This window comes from Triticum aestivum, chromosome 3B (assembly GCF_018294505.1).
Source record: "Triticum aestivum cultivar Chinese Spring chromosome 3B, IWGSC CS RefSeq v2.1, whole genome shotgun sequence".
Classification (NCBI taxonomy): domain Eukaryota; kingdom Viridiplantae; phylum Streptophyta; class Magnoliopsida; order Poales; family Poaceae; genus Triticum; species Triticum aestivum.
This window is the reverse complement of record NC_057801.1, coordinates 821,095,903-821,111,202: the sequence shown is the minus strand read 5'-3', so window position 1 is coordinate 821,111,202 and position 15,300 is coordinate 821,095,903. Positions and strand designations below refer to the sequence as shown.

The window sequence follows — 15,300 nt, the reverse complement described above, 5'->3', positions numbered from 1 at the left end:
ATCTATTGTTTACTTTTTTTATCATGCTTTCCCTTTGTATGTCTAGTTTTGTCAAATATGGAAGGTAATACTAAAACTCCTTTAGTTTCATATATTACGTTAGACATCAGTTGTCTTAATAATTTCATCAACATAGATTAAATTGGCTGCATACTTATTTAAATCTTGATATGTAATTCCTTTCATGTATTCATTTTTATTCTTCCATACGCCAGGTTGAAATACACCATACCAATGAAATCGATGGCATTTTTTATGACATCATATATTTTAAAGGTGCTTCTGTTCTTCGCATGCTACGAAGTTACCTTGGGGCAAAGCGTTTCCAGGTCTCGAATGTTGATACAATACATTTCATAATATTACTCAAAAGTGTACAAAGCAATTCCTTAAATTCTCCAGTTCAACATGTTTTCGCCTGAAAGTTTCAAAGACCATTTATATTTCCTTAGTCTCGTACAGTAAAGATGAATAACTTTATATGTGGGCATAATTGATTGCGTTTCATGTATTTTGTGTTGTTGGCTCTCTTTCTTTTGTTTTTTTATGTTCGTTGGGTCTGCAAAATTTTCTCATACTTAACAATTCTATACTGAACTTGAGAAAATATTGCAGAAAGCATTGGCTTCGTATGTAAAGAAATTTGCCTACTCGAATGCTAAAACGGAGGACCTATGGAAGGTGATTGAAGAGGAAACTGGTGAACCGTTGAGAGATTTGATGACTCCTTGGATGAAGGAACCAGGATATCCTTTTATTAATGTAAAACATGAAGGGGAACACATCCAACTTGAACAGGTAATATGATCTAAAATGTATTCTTCGTTCTTATTATGTTGTGCATCAAGTGAATTGCAAACCATACAATACTTACAAACATCTATGATTTGTTTTGGATGTCTCTATTTGTTTAGTTGACATATGGTCGATGTAGTTTGGATTATTGTTCTCTAAAATTCCTATAGGCATCTATTCAATCGTATTGGAACTAAGTGGATTATACCTTTATTTTTGTTCCTTACTCCTAGTATTTTTTGGAGTTGGTTTGGTAGAATTCCTTCAAAAAAGGAACTACTTCATATTTTTGGGGATATCCTACAGTCCCTAAGTTGGTACATCCAAACCTACAAAAAACCGACAACATCTTTAGATAGGGAATCATGTTGCGCAAACCTAGGCATGCTAAGACAATTTTTCTTCCCCACTTATGAAAATTGCTCTATAACATTTATTACATGAGGCAATAGCAGTGTAGCCTAGAGCTCGGCATTTGTGCGAGCAGTGGACCATGGGTACATTATCTAGATAGTAGACGTCACATGCGTTGTGGGTCCGCAAAAATAATTGTTGCGTCGAGGCAATGAAGTCCACTCGAGGGATACAATCCATGACCTCTGTATCACACAGGAGGCCAGGGACTCACTGCATCATTGTTAATATGTTAGTTTTCCTCACATTTATCATTTCTTTTCATTATAGGCCCATTTTGACTTAGATGGATCCTCTCGAGCTAGCTTGTGGGATGTGCCAATAGCACTAAGATGTTCCTCATCAACATAAAAGTTCATTTTGAAACATAAGAATGATAAGTTGGATTTATGTTGTAAACGACAGAAGGATGGAAATATTTGGATTAAACTTAATATAAATGAAACGGGGTTTTACCGAGTCAAGTATGATAAAGAAATTACAGCTACACTTTCATACGCCTTAGAGGCGAGCAAGTTCTCTTCAATGGAAAAAAATGGTATGCACAACATCTTTCACTGTTATGTTTTGCTTGCAATATGTGGGTGATAGCATACTATAACATCAATTTTCCAGGAATTTTGGACAACTCACTTGTGCTTTCCATCTTCTATGAACACACACTAGCTTCGTTGCTACAGATAGCTTACGCCTGTCGTGAAGAAGCTGACTACAATGTTCTCCCACACATATTGGATGTATGTATATTCTAGTTGTCCAACTATTTCCATTATATTCCTTCTTTAAATATTAATTATCTATGTATTTTACTTTGGATTTACATATAACTACAAGCGTTTCCCAAATAATATTTGATGCCACACCTAACTTGGGTGGTGACATCAAACAACTTCTCATCAAAATTATTTTGTCACCTACCTTGTATGGCATCTCACATTTTTAATCTCACGTTAACCATTGCATGCTTACTTAAATATTGTTATTTCATGGAAAATATACACTCTACCACATATGCAATCTTTTCATTATTATTATATCTTCCCTATAAGCTCATTTGTGTACTCTTATTTTTCAGAAAGTTAGGATGGGACTCCAAGGATGCTGAGGGAGACCTACTTGTAGGTCTTAGAGAAACTCTCTTAGTTTCCCTTGTTAAACTTGGACATGATAAAACCATTAATGAAGGTGTTAAGCGCTTCGACATATTAAAGCATGATCACAACTCTACTATACTTTCTCCGCATGTTAGAAAGGTTTAATAGTTTTCCCTTACTTCACATGGTGCTCCTATATTCTTCCTTTCTATGACATGCAATCTACTACGGGCTGCCTACCTATCTGTGATGAAAAGGACTAGCAGCTTAGACAGATCTGGCTATGATGATCTTCGCCAATTCTACAATGACATAGGATATGGGGAGGAAAAGTTACGCATCTTAGGTGTCCAACTATTTTACCAACCTAAATTAACAAACTTCTTAATGATGATTGTTAGTTATCTTGAAATAATCCTCCAACTGTTTTGAGGTGTATTGTCTTCTTGCCCGGATATGGATATTGTTCTGGAGTCATTGAATTTAATATTCACTGATGAGGTTTCCTATATTTTTTCCTTATTCCGCAATTCTACATGATTGAAATAATTATGGAATATAAATTACATTTAGGAGTCACTTGTCTCTCCTCCTTGTAGGTCCCAAATCAAAATGCAGTTGATGTTCTTAATGGTATTACGGTAGAGGCACGTGAAATTGCATGGACCTGGTTAAAGGTACATTCTATTTTATTGAGGATGGTGGCCATATAGTTTAGAAAGTTGGAAATTTTAATCATGTTAGGAAAATTTGATTCTTTAGGAATTTTGACTAAATGAAAAATTCACATAAGGTATTTTAATGCTTACCAATAAGTGCACAACATAAAAAGTAATTATCATAATTGGGATCATTTGTAGTACTCCATTTATGAATTTAGAAGTTGTGGGAGTTTATATTAAGCCATAAATAAATCAAGATAAATTGGATTATGTCCTAATGAATGTACAAATTTTCAAACAAAACTCAAGGCATACAACTACTTAACTCACACCTTGAAAATGCATAGTTTAAATTGGTTCATTGTGTCTACCTAGTATATCATTGGATGCGAAACATTTAGAAGTACAATCCTATCTAAGTGCCTCACAACATCACAAGTTTTTTTGCGAATATGACAATGTGTTCAAATTACTATGTGTGGCCACTGGTTTATTTATGTCGTTGTACAAGAGAATTGGTAAGGGCCATCATTTATGAAAAATAATTGACTTATTACCATGTAGATAATTGAATCATCACTTGATAAGACTAAAACAATGGCACCCAGGAGGTGCACTACAAGAAAGATATTACTAAACACATTCCAAATTTCCTTTCAAAAGTCTTTTTATGTCCCCTAGTTGGAAGCAACGTGTGAAATTGCTCACTTGACACCTAATTTTGAAGATTTCTTTATTTCCCTATATCATCTATTTACCCGATATATGGCAAATACTTCATGTTCATATTAGTAGGTTGTCAGCTTTATTCAAACATCTTCCTCATATCATCAAAGTTGTGTCTTTACTTCCATTCATAGGAAAATTGGGACCATATCTTGAGGGTTGTTCCTAAGAAAGAGCTTTGGTCGAGTATTATCGACAACATTGTTCCATTGGTACATTCACAAGAACTTCCTATGTCGTGATTTGGCAATTTATATACTTCCAATTAATCAATTTTTAGCCGATGTTACCATTAGACTGTTTCTAATGTGCACTATCTTTTTTGTGTTAGTTCACCTCCAATGATAAGGTAGAAGAGATCATCAAGTTCTTCACAAACCACCCAGAGCCAAATCTGCAAGATGTGCTACAAAATAAACTCCGTATGGTACATACCAACATGAGATGGATAGAGGGTATCCAGAGTGAGCCCATGCTTGAACAGACCGTGCATGAACTACTTCACAAGACCTAACGTGGGTATTATGGTTGCGTTATGATTTTTATGATGCATTGTCAAGTGAACCTAGAAGTTGCTTCCTTGTTGTACTATTATGGTTCGCAATAAAATGCTCTAGTTCCTTATTATGCACATAAGATGTCTCTTTTGGTTGGTACAATGTTCAAAAGGCATGGAGACAAACTACAATTTCAAAAAAGAGAATGCCCGGGGTGAAATATTTTTCATATTAATCAAAATAGAAGTTTATCGACCCAAAGATTAACAAATCATGTGAAGTATGGTAGGGCGTTTCTTGCTTCCTGAATTTCGTCCGTTACATATGGTTCTCGTCCGTATGTACACACCGGTCATGGTCAATATGATGAGTTGTGAGTAGTTCAATTTGTTCTGGAGGACATGAGAGAAGTTTTGTTACTAGTAATCTGTGAAGTTGATCACCCTTCAATGTTTTGATATTATGATGTGTTGTTCTTCCTTTCGTGGTGTTTTCTGAACGTCAACTCCATGAAACTTTACCATCTTTCTGCCTATGGGAAGGCATCGTGGAATTAATTTGTAGATGATGGGTTGCGAGAGTGGTAGAAACCTAAACCCCAGTTTATGAATTGTTCCTTGCGTGTCTGTTTTGGATTCACATGTTCCACTCGTCCATCTCTCCTCCATAATCTTAATATTGACTAGAAACTATTCATTTACATGGGCTAGTCTATAGTATATTTATAAGTTGCCATAGTTTTGAGTTCATCGTCGTTATTTCATAATGGTTCATAGTTGTGTCTTGGTTTTCATAGTGATTTTGTTCCAGCAATATATTTTTCATGGTTGGAGTGTATTCTTGTTATTACGTATAGGGGACTATACATTTGTTATTAATTCGTCGGTTTTAACAAATTTAGCCACCACAATTTTCATCTACTTTTACTTCAGAATTTATTGCATCTTTAAATTATATTTATGTTTCAAGTGCATCAAATTGTGCGTGCTTTAATTTGCAATCCTCTTTCTTTTTTTGCATACATCATAGCATCTAGACCTTTTTCTTAGTAGTATATAAATTGCAATGCTAGGCATATATAGAAAGCAAACCGTTTTCAGAAAATGGACCAAATTCATGTGAGAGATTAAAAAAAGGACCTCTATGTATGATTTTATACAAAAAACTTGGGTAAGTAGTACTAAAAGTGAACTCGCTTGTGCTAAATGCTAGATTTGGGAATTTCTCTTCTGCTAGCTTCAGTTTCAAAGCACATCAGTTGGAAGATTATTTCGAAGGAACCTAATTTTTGATTTACATGTCATTAATTTAGGAACAGTAAATTTCTCAATATTCTAGCTCTGAGCTGAACTTTCCTTCGGTTATTAGAAAAGAAATTCCCAGTCTTTCCTACCCTAGCCGCCACCACGCCAGGCGACTAGGGAGGCGATTTTCTTCCTCCAATATCAGCCGGCCAGGCGGTTGGACCCCTCTCCCTCCGGCTGCTCCGACGGCAGGAGGGAGGGGGGAACCCGTTCCTCCGCTCTGTAGTTAGGTTTTGTATTTGTAGGTCATGGTGCGCCGTTGGGGTGGTAGGAGCGGCGCCCGGACGAATAAATCTGCCTCAACTTCACTCCTACACCGGCGGTGCCGTTCATGGCGGCGTCTCGGAGTTGATGGCATCGTGTGATTGCCGATCCTTCAGATCAGCTGTGTTAGGGTTCATGGATGATGTCGGCGAGGCGGCGGCGACGACTCCATCAGGTGTGTCTCTCCTTCTGCTCTGTCCCCGTTGTTGTGGCGTTGTCTCCGACGTCATGGTGGAGCAGGGAGGTTTTGTCATTCAGGAGTACGCGCAGACGGTTGTCTGCGCAAGTGACAGCTGGAAGATGATGCATCCCGTGCTGGGTTTGTGGTTGGTGGCTGACTGTTCTGGTTTCCTCCTTCGACGTTGTTATCGTGTGGGGATGTCAGATCTAGAGTTCGATGGCATGTCCGGGGACATGTTGCTCCGGTCTGATTCTTTCAACGGCAATGGTTTTGCACCGGCAAACTACTTTCAAGGTCCGTAAAGCTGCTGATCAGCGATGGAGCCGCGTTGAGCTCGGGTGAAGAGGTGATCTGTGGCGGCGCATCAGAAACCAGATTTTTGCGGCGGCTTGTGCTTCCTCTGGCGCCGCATCAATGGAAGCCGACGGGTTGCAGTTCGCAACAGATCCCATAGATCGGTGAGTTTCCCTTTCCCGGTGTTCGTCTTTTGATTGCTTGTTTGCCTTGGGAGCTGGATATTTGGTCCACGATTTTGGTGACTGGCCACCGCCATCGCCGGTGACTATGCTGCGACTCGCAGGTTTCCTACCAGTTTGCGAACAGTCTGGAACATCCAGATCCGGTCTCCTTTGTGCTGCTGCCGCCCCGTGATGCCCATCCGGCTATGCCTAATGATTCCAATGTCGGGTCAGGCTGCGCGCAGCATGAAGGTGGCCGCAGCCCCGTAAGGCCGGGAGGGGAACTCCGGGGAAAAAGAATGCTTTGCCGACTCCTTCTGCACAATCCACTGGGATGGAGAACCCCGAAGCACTGGGGTGAACGAAAAGGTGATGTCCTCTTTGATTTTTCAGTTTACCCTGCTCGTCAGTTGGAAGCAGCAAATGCTTTGTTTCTTCAGTTTAACTTGGGAGGCATATGCTCAGCTGAATAATTGATGCAATTATTAACGTCGAGGGCTGTCAGACTGTGTGGTCTCTATGATTTTAACTCTGCAAATAGATGTTGTGTGGTACTAGAATGTTCACTGGATTTGGAAACTCAAATCGATCCGTGATCTTTTCAGGTTGCGGATGGGCAGTGCACCACAGACAGAACTCCGTGCGCCTCACGAATGAGTGCACTGGAATAATATATTCCCAAATTTCGCCAAGGATTCTATGAAGTGTGTGATCAAACTAGAATTTGGATTGAGTTTTGACTCCCTTGGTGAGGCATACAACTTCTACAGCTTGTACTTGTGGGAGGTTGGCTTTGGGATATGGTATGGTAAGAGAAGATTAAACGCGGAGAGGACCAAGTCCATGCAAGAAATACTTTGTGGCGGTTCAATGAGTACTGCTTGCTCCTCTGCTATTTACTTGTATGATAGTTCTGAATGCGTGACTGAGTTGCGTGGGTTGTATACTTTAAATTTGTTGACTACAGAGCTGGACGACCAATTTCTGGATGTGGCATCAATGGACAGATTACATACGCGCATATGGCGGGGGCGGCAAGTCAGGTACTTTAGATGAACTTGGAGTGTTAAAGCGGCAGTAGGTCTGGAATGATAATCTGTTGTTTACTGAATATGCAGGTATGCTCATGATCGGCACTATAGTGGATGGAGAAAGTTCAGAAGATGAGACCCCAAACAATAAGGTATTGTTGCCAGGAGGGCGAACAGGCAATCATGAAGCTCAGGCGGCAGCAAGCCGTCAAGTAGTTCGTCTAAGTATGAGGTGGAAATATTGTGCTAGGTATACAGATGTAGTGCCATACTGTCCAGCTGAGAAACCATCGCAGACTAATGATGTATTATGCCATCGGCAGTCAGTTGTCGGTATACTGACATGATGGTAAATGCAAGTACTGCTGATGGTGGAACAGGGGCTCGCGGTGGTACTGTGGCTGCACAAGGTGAATGTTCAACATCACTGGCAAGGGACATGGTTAGGGATCGTGGTCTCGCCATAGGGTAGTGTGGCCAGCCTGGGATTGCTAAGTACCTGGAGAAGTGCAGAATTCCATACAGGTCATTTCCAAAGGAACGGAGCAGGCTAGTGTGAGTGGTGCTGGGAATCCGCCAGGTGATCCGGCAGTGAAGAGTGAGTGGGGCAAGAAGTTTTGTCATTCTACCGGACTAAACCATGACCAGCTATCCCTTCAGGATGTTCTTCGGTTCTGTGACAACATGCTGGGCTGTTCTGATGGAACTGTGGAAGTAAGTCTTGTAACTGGTGTGAGACTAAGTGCATTGAAGTTTTTGATAGCTGTACTGACGAGATGTGTTTTCTTTTTTTGCTAGGAAATGGTTTAGGTACTTCAATCCGTTTGCTGTGGTGATGTCCAATCAAGACCTGAAGGATGAACTAGGACATGGTGGTGAGTTATTGATGACTGGCTAGAGGTGCATCCATCGCATGATAAGCGTGAAGAAATGAAGATGTACCGCAGGTGGCTCGATAGATGGAGAGGGGTTTTCGATCCGTGCTTTGTGGTAAGTGTCTGAGTGATCCACCATTGGAACGTGATAATATAGGTAGTACTGTCGTTGACTGATGTGTACTTCTTCGCAGATGATAATTACATCCAACCTTGGTTAATTCTGTCCTGCTACACATTCATGCATGGAACAGTAATTATAATTTCCAAAATATTGCGCAATATATACAGTTCATCCCCCTGTTCCTCTGGAGGAAGGATGGCTGCCGCTAACGTGGGACATGATGTCGAAGAAGTTGCACGTACTTGACCCACTCACCAGACGTGATGGCCCAAGTATGCAAACCAATGACAAGTATGAACTTTTATCTTGGAAGCTTCACCATGCTCTCTTCCATTACCTCAATGAGTAGTAGCCGAGTACTACGCCAGACGGCCAGCTCATGACGGCCAGTGAACTACGCACTACCCTGTTGTTACTGCCGACTCTTTTGAGAAGTTAGTATCTGTTATCTTCTCAATAATCACGTAAAACTATCTGAAGTGCACTTCCAAACGAAATTAAACACTTTTTGTGATACATACTGCAGGGAGGATAAATCTTGCACATTGCACGGCATTACGACGGCATAAAACTAAAGCTTCCCCTGACGAAGGTGAACATCCTATCAATTTCATTTTGTGAAGATGTGTTCACCAACTTAGCTGTAGCTTTATTATCCCTATATAATCTGCAAATAATTTTCATACACAGCACAATATGAACAAGCTTAAGAGACAAACCCTCCACGAGTGTCTGAAGTTACAAGGAAACACCTCCATGCTGGCGCACGAGGCATTGTGGGCAGTCCTAGCACCTAGTCACTCTTGCTTCGGAAAACCCCCTTCTGCGGAGAGCCGTCGTTGAAGCAGACTTCCTCCTGTGCGCCTTACCTAATGTACTATCTTAGGTATTACTACGATCTCCACTGACCATCATTTTGAAGATGTTTTATGAATCATTTGAGCCTAGTATATGGCTTTTCGCTCACTTTGTACCTTGTTTCTTAGATCCATGCAAGGAACAATCACTGTTTTACATTCATCCTTCAGTGTACTCTATACGAATGTTGGCTTGTGATAGCCTAAACTCTTCAGCCACATCGCCACCTTTGTTTGCTTCTCCCTGTATTCATGTACTTGCTTATTTAGACAAAGCAGTCAGCACTTCATGAAATCACAAATTTAGGCCTGAACCCATGTCTGGCACCCTATCTGATGAGCTATAAATTCCTTAATCAGTTATGAGAGTTGTACTACAGCAAAATCTTACAGTATGAGAGTTGTTGTACTACATAAAAATCTAACAGTAGAGTTTACTCAAGGAAACATTTTCGCATTGAAAATTCTCCTGCTGCAGGAGAGTTGTTGTACTCACGTGACACTTGCTTCAGCAGCAGTATGAGATTTATAAATTTCGAATTGTAAGTTCAGAAGCCCACAGGCAAACTCATGTGAAAATGTTGAACTCACTTCCTGCATCCAGTGCCACATTTTGGACGCCGTTTGCAATCGCATGCTTCGTAATATGCCCAGCATCCAAACAACTCAGATAGAAGACGCTATTCGCCCTACGTTTTGATTTTCGGCCGAAAAAAACGAATTTCGGCCGAATTTTGGCCGTTTCGCTAGGGCCCGATATATGGGCCTATCGGCCGAATAATTTGGCCCAGTTTGAATTTTTTTTGCCCGGCCCAGCTTCCAGAGCCTTCCAACTAAGACAAAAGCATGAAACCCCAATCGGCCAACCCTAGAATCGCTCGTTGCTTGTCCCTCCTCCCGTGTGCGGCGCCGCCGCTGCGCACAGGACAGCGAGCGCTTCCACCCCATCTCCTCGCCCTCGTCCACTTCTCCGGCCAAGCCGCTCACTTCTCCTCGCCCTCGTCCACTTCTCCGGCCAAGCCGCTCACTTCCACCACTTCTCCTCGCCCTCGTCCACTCCTCTCGACCTCACGAGTCCTCACCAGATCTGAAGCTCGTAGGCAGCATGGCTCCCTAGGTAATCCCCATCTTCCTCCCCCTCTTGGCAGAACTTTCTTCCATGATTTGTTTTGGGTCGCTATTGCATATGCTCTAGCTTCTGAACTTGCAATGTTTGAGTGCTGCTATAGTTGATCTTCTGAATGTTTGCAAGTGATGGCTGTCCGTACTGTTCATTTCAACAGAATAGCACTGCATCCCTATGTACTGTTCATCCCTATGTATTTTACTTTCGGAGAAACCTCTCAAAGTTTTACATGGGGGCCTAAGATTGTTTCCTGTCCTTTGCTTCTCCAAGACTGCAGCATGGTGCTCGGCGGCTGCGGCAACGGAGCTGATGGAGCACGATCCGACCAGTTCAACGGAGGCAGTAGCACGGGGCAGCGGCAGCAGCATGGAGGGCGTCCGCTTGACTGGGAAGGTACAGATGTTGAAATGATGCTTGTGTGCAACGTTAAAGTTTTTTCTCCAGAACAGATTAGTTTCAACAGAAAAGTAGATGTTGACTGATGATTAATTTCAATGGTCAGTGGTACCATTAAGTGGTGGTTCTAGAACTAAGCATCATTGTATCTTTCTCAAGAATAGATTACAGTTTGTGACTTGTCTGTTTGTCAAACTAGAGCATCGAGTTGTATATAAATTACTTATTCCTTAGTATCTGAACTAGAGCATTGGGCTGTACTGTTTTTGTTTATTATTAATATGAGGACACCCTAGTAAGCGACGGTTGCTTCCTTAGTTACCTACTCTTCATAACTGACCGATGTCCTTTTGTCACTTGATTTTCAGGTGATGGAACTGCAAATAGGAGTGGCAGCGGCAACCATGATGCAGGTGCAAGTGGTTCCCAAAGCTCTTGGAAAGTTTAGAGTATTTGGATCTCTCTTTCATATTTCTATATAGTAAGGCATATATCTTGATCTTATTGGTGCACATTTCTAGAGTATTTGCTTGGTATGCTGCCAGATTACTATGCTTTGCTTGTTCACACGATGCAAATGGAATATTGTTAGGTTCAATTAAAGTGATGTTGTTTGTAACTTTGCAATGCAGGAATTAAATATAATAACTTATATGATCCTTGGAACCATACATGGCCGTATTCTGGGGGTTTTCATTGTATGTACTGTGGCCTAAAGCACAAAGGTGGAGGTGCAACCCGTGCCAAGGAGCACCTTGGTTGGATTGTAGGTAACGTGAGGAGCTGCCCAAATGTGCCAAGAAATGTGAGAGATGCAATGAGGGAGTGCCGGGATGAATCGAAGAGGAAGAAAAGAGAGAAACAAAATAGCAGGCTGAGAATTGAAAGAAATATTATGGAAGGGCTGTATCAACAAGGAGGGGTGATTAACATAATAGATGATGATGAAGAAGAAATTCAGATGAATATTAGAGAGGCATTGCGTGACCCGAATGTCTCCCGCAGAGTTGATAGGAGGATTGGCAAGGGGAGTGTGGGTGACGTGCGAGTTGCTGTTGGCAAAAGGAGTATCACCGCATATTTTGACAAGCAATTATGCAGCAACAAAGTATCTATGCAGCCCAAGATCAGTAGTGCTTTGGATCCTAATTCGAGAGATGCACTTGGCCTAGCTTGGTCCAAGTTTTTTCATGCCAATGATATTGCTGGACGTAAAGCTGACTGTCCATACTTCCGAGCTGCTTTGAAGATCACTCAACAATTAGGGCCTACTCCTATACCAACCGCGAAGGAGATTGATGGAAAATATTTGGATGCAAACTATGATGAAGCAACTTCGTTTCTTCAGAAATTCAAACAAGATTGGAAAAACTTCGGTGTGACCCTTATGTGTGACTCTTGGACTGGTCCAACAGGAATGAGTCTCATAAACTTCATGGTGTATTGCAATACACGAATGTTCTTCCTCAATACTATTGATGCATCCGGTCAGACTCAGAATTCAGGTTACTTCCTCCTCTTCTTCGCGTTTTACATTCTTCTTGAATACTTAGAGTTGTCCTAGAATTGTCTTATGTTCATGAAAATATTTGCTTTGTTCTAGTTAGGTATATACATATGTTTTTGCAATACTTTTCTTGAATAGTTGGATCTGTCCTAGAATTGTTTTATGTTCCTAATGCTTTGTTCTAAGTAGGTATATATGCATTCTACATATGTTCTTACAATACATGCTTCTTGAATACTTGGATCTGTCCTAGAATTGTTTTATGTTCTTAAAATACCTGCTTGGTTCTAATTAGGTATATGCATCTTACATAATTTTGCAGACTTTATCTATAGAGAGATTGAGAAGGTTGTAGAAGAGATAGGCCATGAACATATAGTTCAAATAGTAACAGATAATGGGTCCAATTATAAGAAAGCTTGCAAAACCCTTATAGAAGAACCAAAGTACTCTCATATTGTTTGGCAACCGTGTGCTGCTCACACCGTCAATCTTATGTTAAAAGATATAGCCAAATTTCCTGAGGTTGATGTGATAGTCAAGAGTGCCAAGACAATCTGTAGGTTCTTGCATAAGCACAATAATCTACATGATAACATGAAGAAGAACATAGGTGGTGAACTAATTAGACCAAATGCCACCCGGTTTGGGACTGTCTTCATGTTCCTTGAGAGTTACCATTTGAAGAAAGATAAATTTAGGGAGTGGATGGTTTCTCAGGATTGGAAAGAGTGTCAGTGGAGATATGAGCCTGGATACGTGTTTTCTGAAGAATGTTTGTCTAGTAATGTTTGGTGGAATGCACTAGAGTGGGTACTAGGTTCGTTAAGGCCACTTTATAAGGCCATGAGGTATGCTGATACGCAGAAACAATGCACTCTTTCTGGCTTCAAAAAAAGTATGATGCTCGCTATACAACGGATGGAAGCACATCTAGGCCCTACATCAAGGTTGTACCTTAGTTTCATGCGCAAGGTGGGCAAGAGGATAGATGCAATGGAAGAAGATACGTTTATGGTTGCAGCTGCCGTCCTTGATCCATATATACATTACAGCCTCAACCTTTGCAACCATACAAATTATGCTACTGCACTAACAGATGCGATAGCGAAGATATTAGATCCAAAGAGTGCTCTTTCAGCCATTGATGAAGTTAGTAAGTTTAGGGAGTGCCAAGGAAGGTTTGGGACCAGATTAGCACAAGAAGCTGCGGCGAGAATGGAGCCAAGTAAGTCGTGGTCTTTTGGTTTTAGAATTTCCATTTCCTTTTGTTTTGTAATTCTGAAAATTTCATTGGTGATATCTTGCAGCCCAATGGTGGTTTCAATTTGGAGGGGATGTTCCTGCATTGCAGAAGTGTGCAATGAGAATTTGCTCACAATGTGTCTCATCTAGTGGGTGTGAGAGGAACTGGAGCGCCTTTGCTTTGGTGCACACAAAGCAAAGAAATCGCCTTTTATATGACAAGCTCCACAAGCTAGTTTCTGTCCGCTACAACCTAAAGGTATAAACCAACTCAAATTTACTTTGTACCTTGTATTGTCCTTGTGTCATATAATTTACTTGGTTTACTATCCAAACCTTGAAGATACGTGCTGAAGAAGATCAAGAGAAAGAGAGAGATATAGATAAAGAGGTTGATCCAAGTGCATTGCTGATAGATACAACAATGTTCGATGAGACAAATCCAATAATGGAGTGGCTGAATGAGGATGAAGAGGATCCAATTTTGGATGGAGCCGATGCGGCCAGTGCTGTTTTTGAGAAAATAAGGCGCCTCAACTCAAGCAGGAAGGATTCTTATGTTGGTACAAAGGCTAATAAGAAGAAAAGAAAGAGGAATCATGATGAGGAGAATGAGTATGTCGAAACTGACAGTGAGGATGACGACAACGAGAATGAATATGTTGATAATGAGAGTGAGGATGATGATGGGGTGAGTGAGGATGATGAGGATGATCAACAAGATCAGCAAGAAACACAAATGCAAGTGGAAGAAGAGACACAAGTACAAGTTGAAAAGGAGACACAAGCAAGCATTGGCAATTTGGAGACTCGTAGATCTGGACGACTAGTTAGGAAGAAGACCAAGGAAATCAACAGCCTCTACTCGTAGATTTGGTAAGTCTCTTCTTTTCGGTGTTTCTTCTTCATGATGATTACTTTGAAAAATCTAGCTTGATGCATATGTTTGAAGCGGTTGATCTTTAAATAGCTTGATGTACATTGCTTTCTTATTCTGGTGCTCTAATGTGTATGCTCACCGTGTAATGATCAGTGCGCTTGTTCTAATTGCTACTTGTCAATTATCATGTAGTATTGTTGTAATTTCTACTTATCTTCTTGTATGGCTGTTGTAATTGCTACTTATCACCTACTAGTGCTGTTCCAATTGCTACCACTCACCTACTAGTACTGTTCTAATTGCTACTTGTCTCTTAGTGCTATTCTAGTTGCTACTTATCATGTAGTGTTGTTCTAAATGCTACTTATCACTTGTATTTGTCTTTTAAATGGTACCTAGCTGGAGCTTGGAGCTAGCTGGAGCTTGGAGAATGATGCTAGTTGGAGGCTTGGAGCATGGAAGCTGGAGCTAGTGATGATTTCTTTTGGAGTTGTTGTTCGTTGTGATGCTTTGATGGTTGCCTTTTGCTATTCGGTGTGATGCTTTGATGGCTGTCTTTTGGAGATGTTTCTACGTGAAGTCCTTTAAATTCCTAGAGTTGGTTGTACTGAAGTATTTAAACTTTGAACTATGATGTGATGGTTGTGGACTGTAAGTTTAGAACTAATGTGATGGTTGTGGACTGTAAGTTTATATTGGACTGACGCTCTTATTTTAATCCCTAGAGCTAATTTGCTAAACATTATATGATTACTCCTGATGGCTGTTGGGCTGCTATGCTTTTGCTTTGCTTTTTCAAATTTATGTGAATGTTTGGTCAAATTTCGGCCGAATTTCGGCCAAATTTCGGCCATTTTTTGTCTG

At 40.8% G+C, this 15,300-nt stretch overlaps 1 protein-coding gene and 1 pseudogene across 1 annotated transcript; both read left to right on the top strand.

The window, feature by feature from the left end:
• Nucleotides 1-4,205, top strand: part of LOC123068015 (aminopeptidase M1-C-like) — a 30,737-nt pseudogene extending 26,532 nt beyond the window's left edge.
• Nucleotides 4,206-10,140: 5,935 nt separating this feature from the next.
• Nucleotides 10,141-14,954, top strand: LOC123072661 (uncharacterized). Its single transcript, XM_044496257.1, has 8 exons — nt 10,141-10,399; nt 10,679-10,801; nt 11,173-11,217; nt 11,437-12,309; nt 12,634-13,539; nt 13,622-13,815; nt 13,900-14,432; nt 14,836-14,954. The coding sequence occupies exons 2-7, from the start codon at nt 10,687-10,689 to the stop codon at nt 14,425-14,427; spliced, it is 2,661 nt and encodes an 886-aa protein (XP_044352192.1). The 5' UTR covers nt 10,141-10,399; nt 10,679-10,686; the 3' UTR covers nt 14,428-14,432; nt 14,836-14,954.
• Nucleotides 14,955-15,300: the final 346 nt, after the last annotated feature.

What these genes read in the sequence shown, in the direction of transcription:
- LOC123072661 (XM_044496257.1), top strand. Translation starts at nt 10,687, where the DNA reads ATGGTGCTCGGCGGCTGCGGCAACGGAGCTGATGGAGCACGATCCGAC. An exon ending in TGCGGCGAGAATGGAGCCAA is followed by an intron (nt 13,540 to 13,621) that starts GTAAGTCGTGGT and finishes GATATCTTGCAG; the next exon opens with CCCAATGGTGGTTTCAATTT. An exon ending in CTGTCCGCTACAACCTAAAG is followed by an intron (nt 13,816 to 13,899) that starts GTATAAACCAAC and finishes CAAACCTTGAAG; the next exon opens with ATACGTGCTGAAGAAGATCA.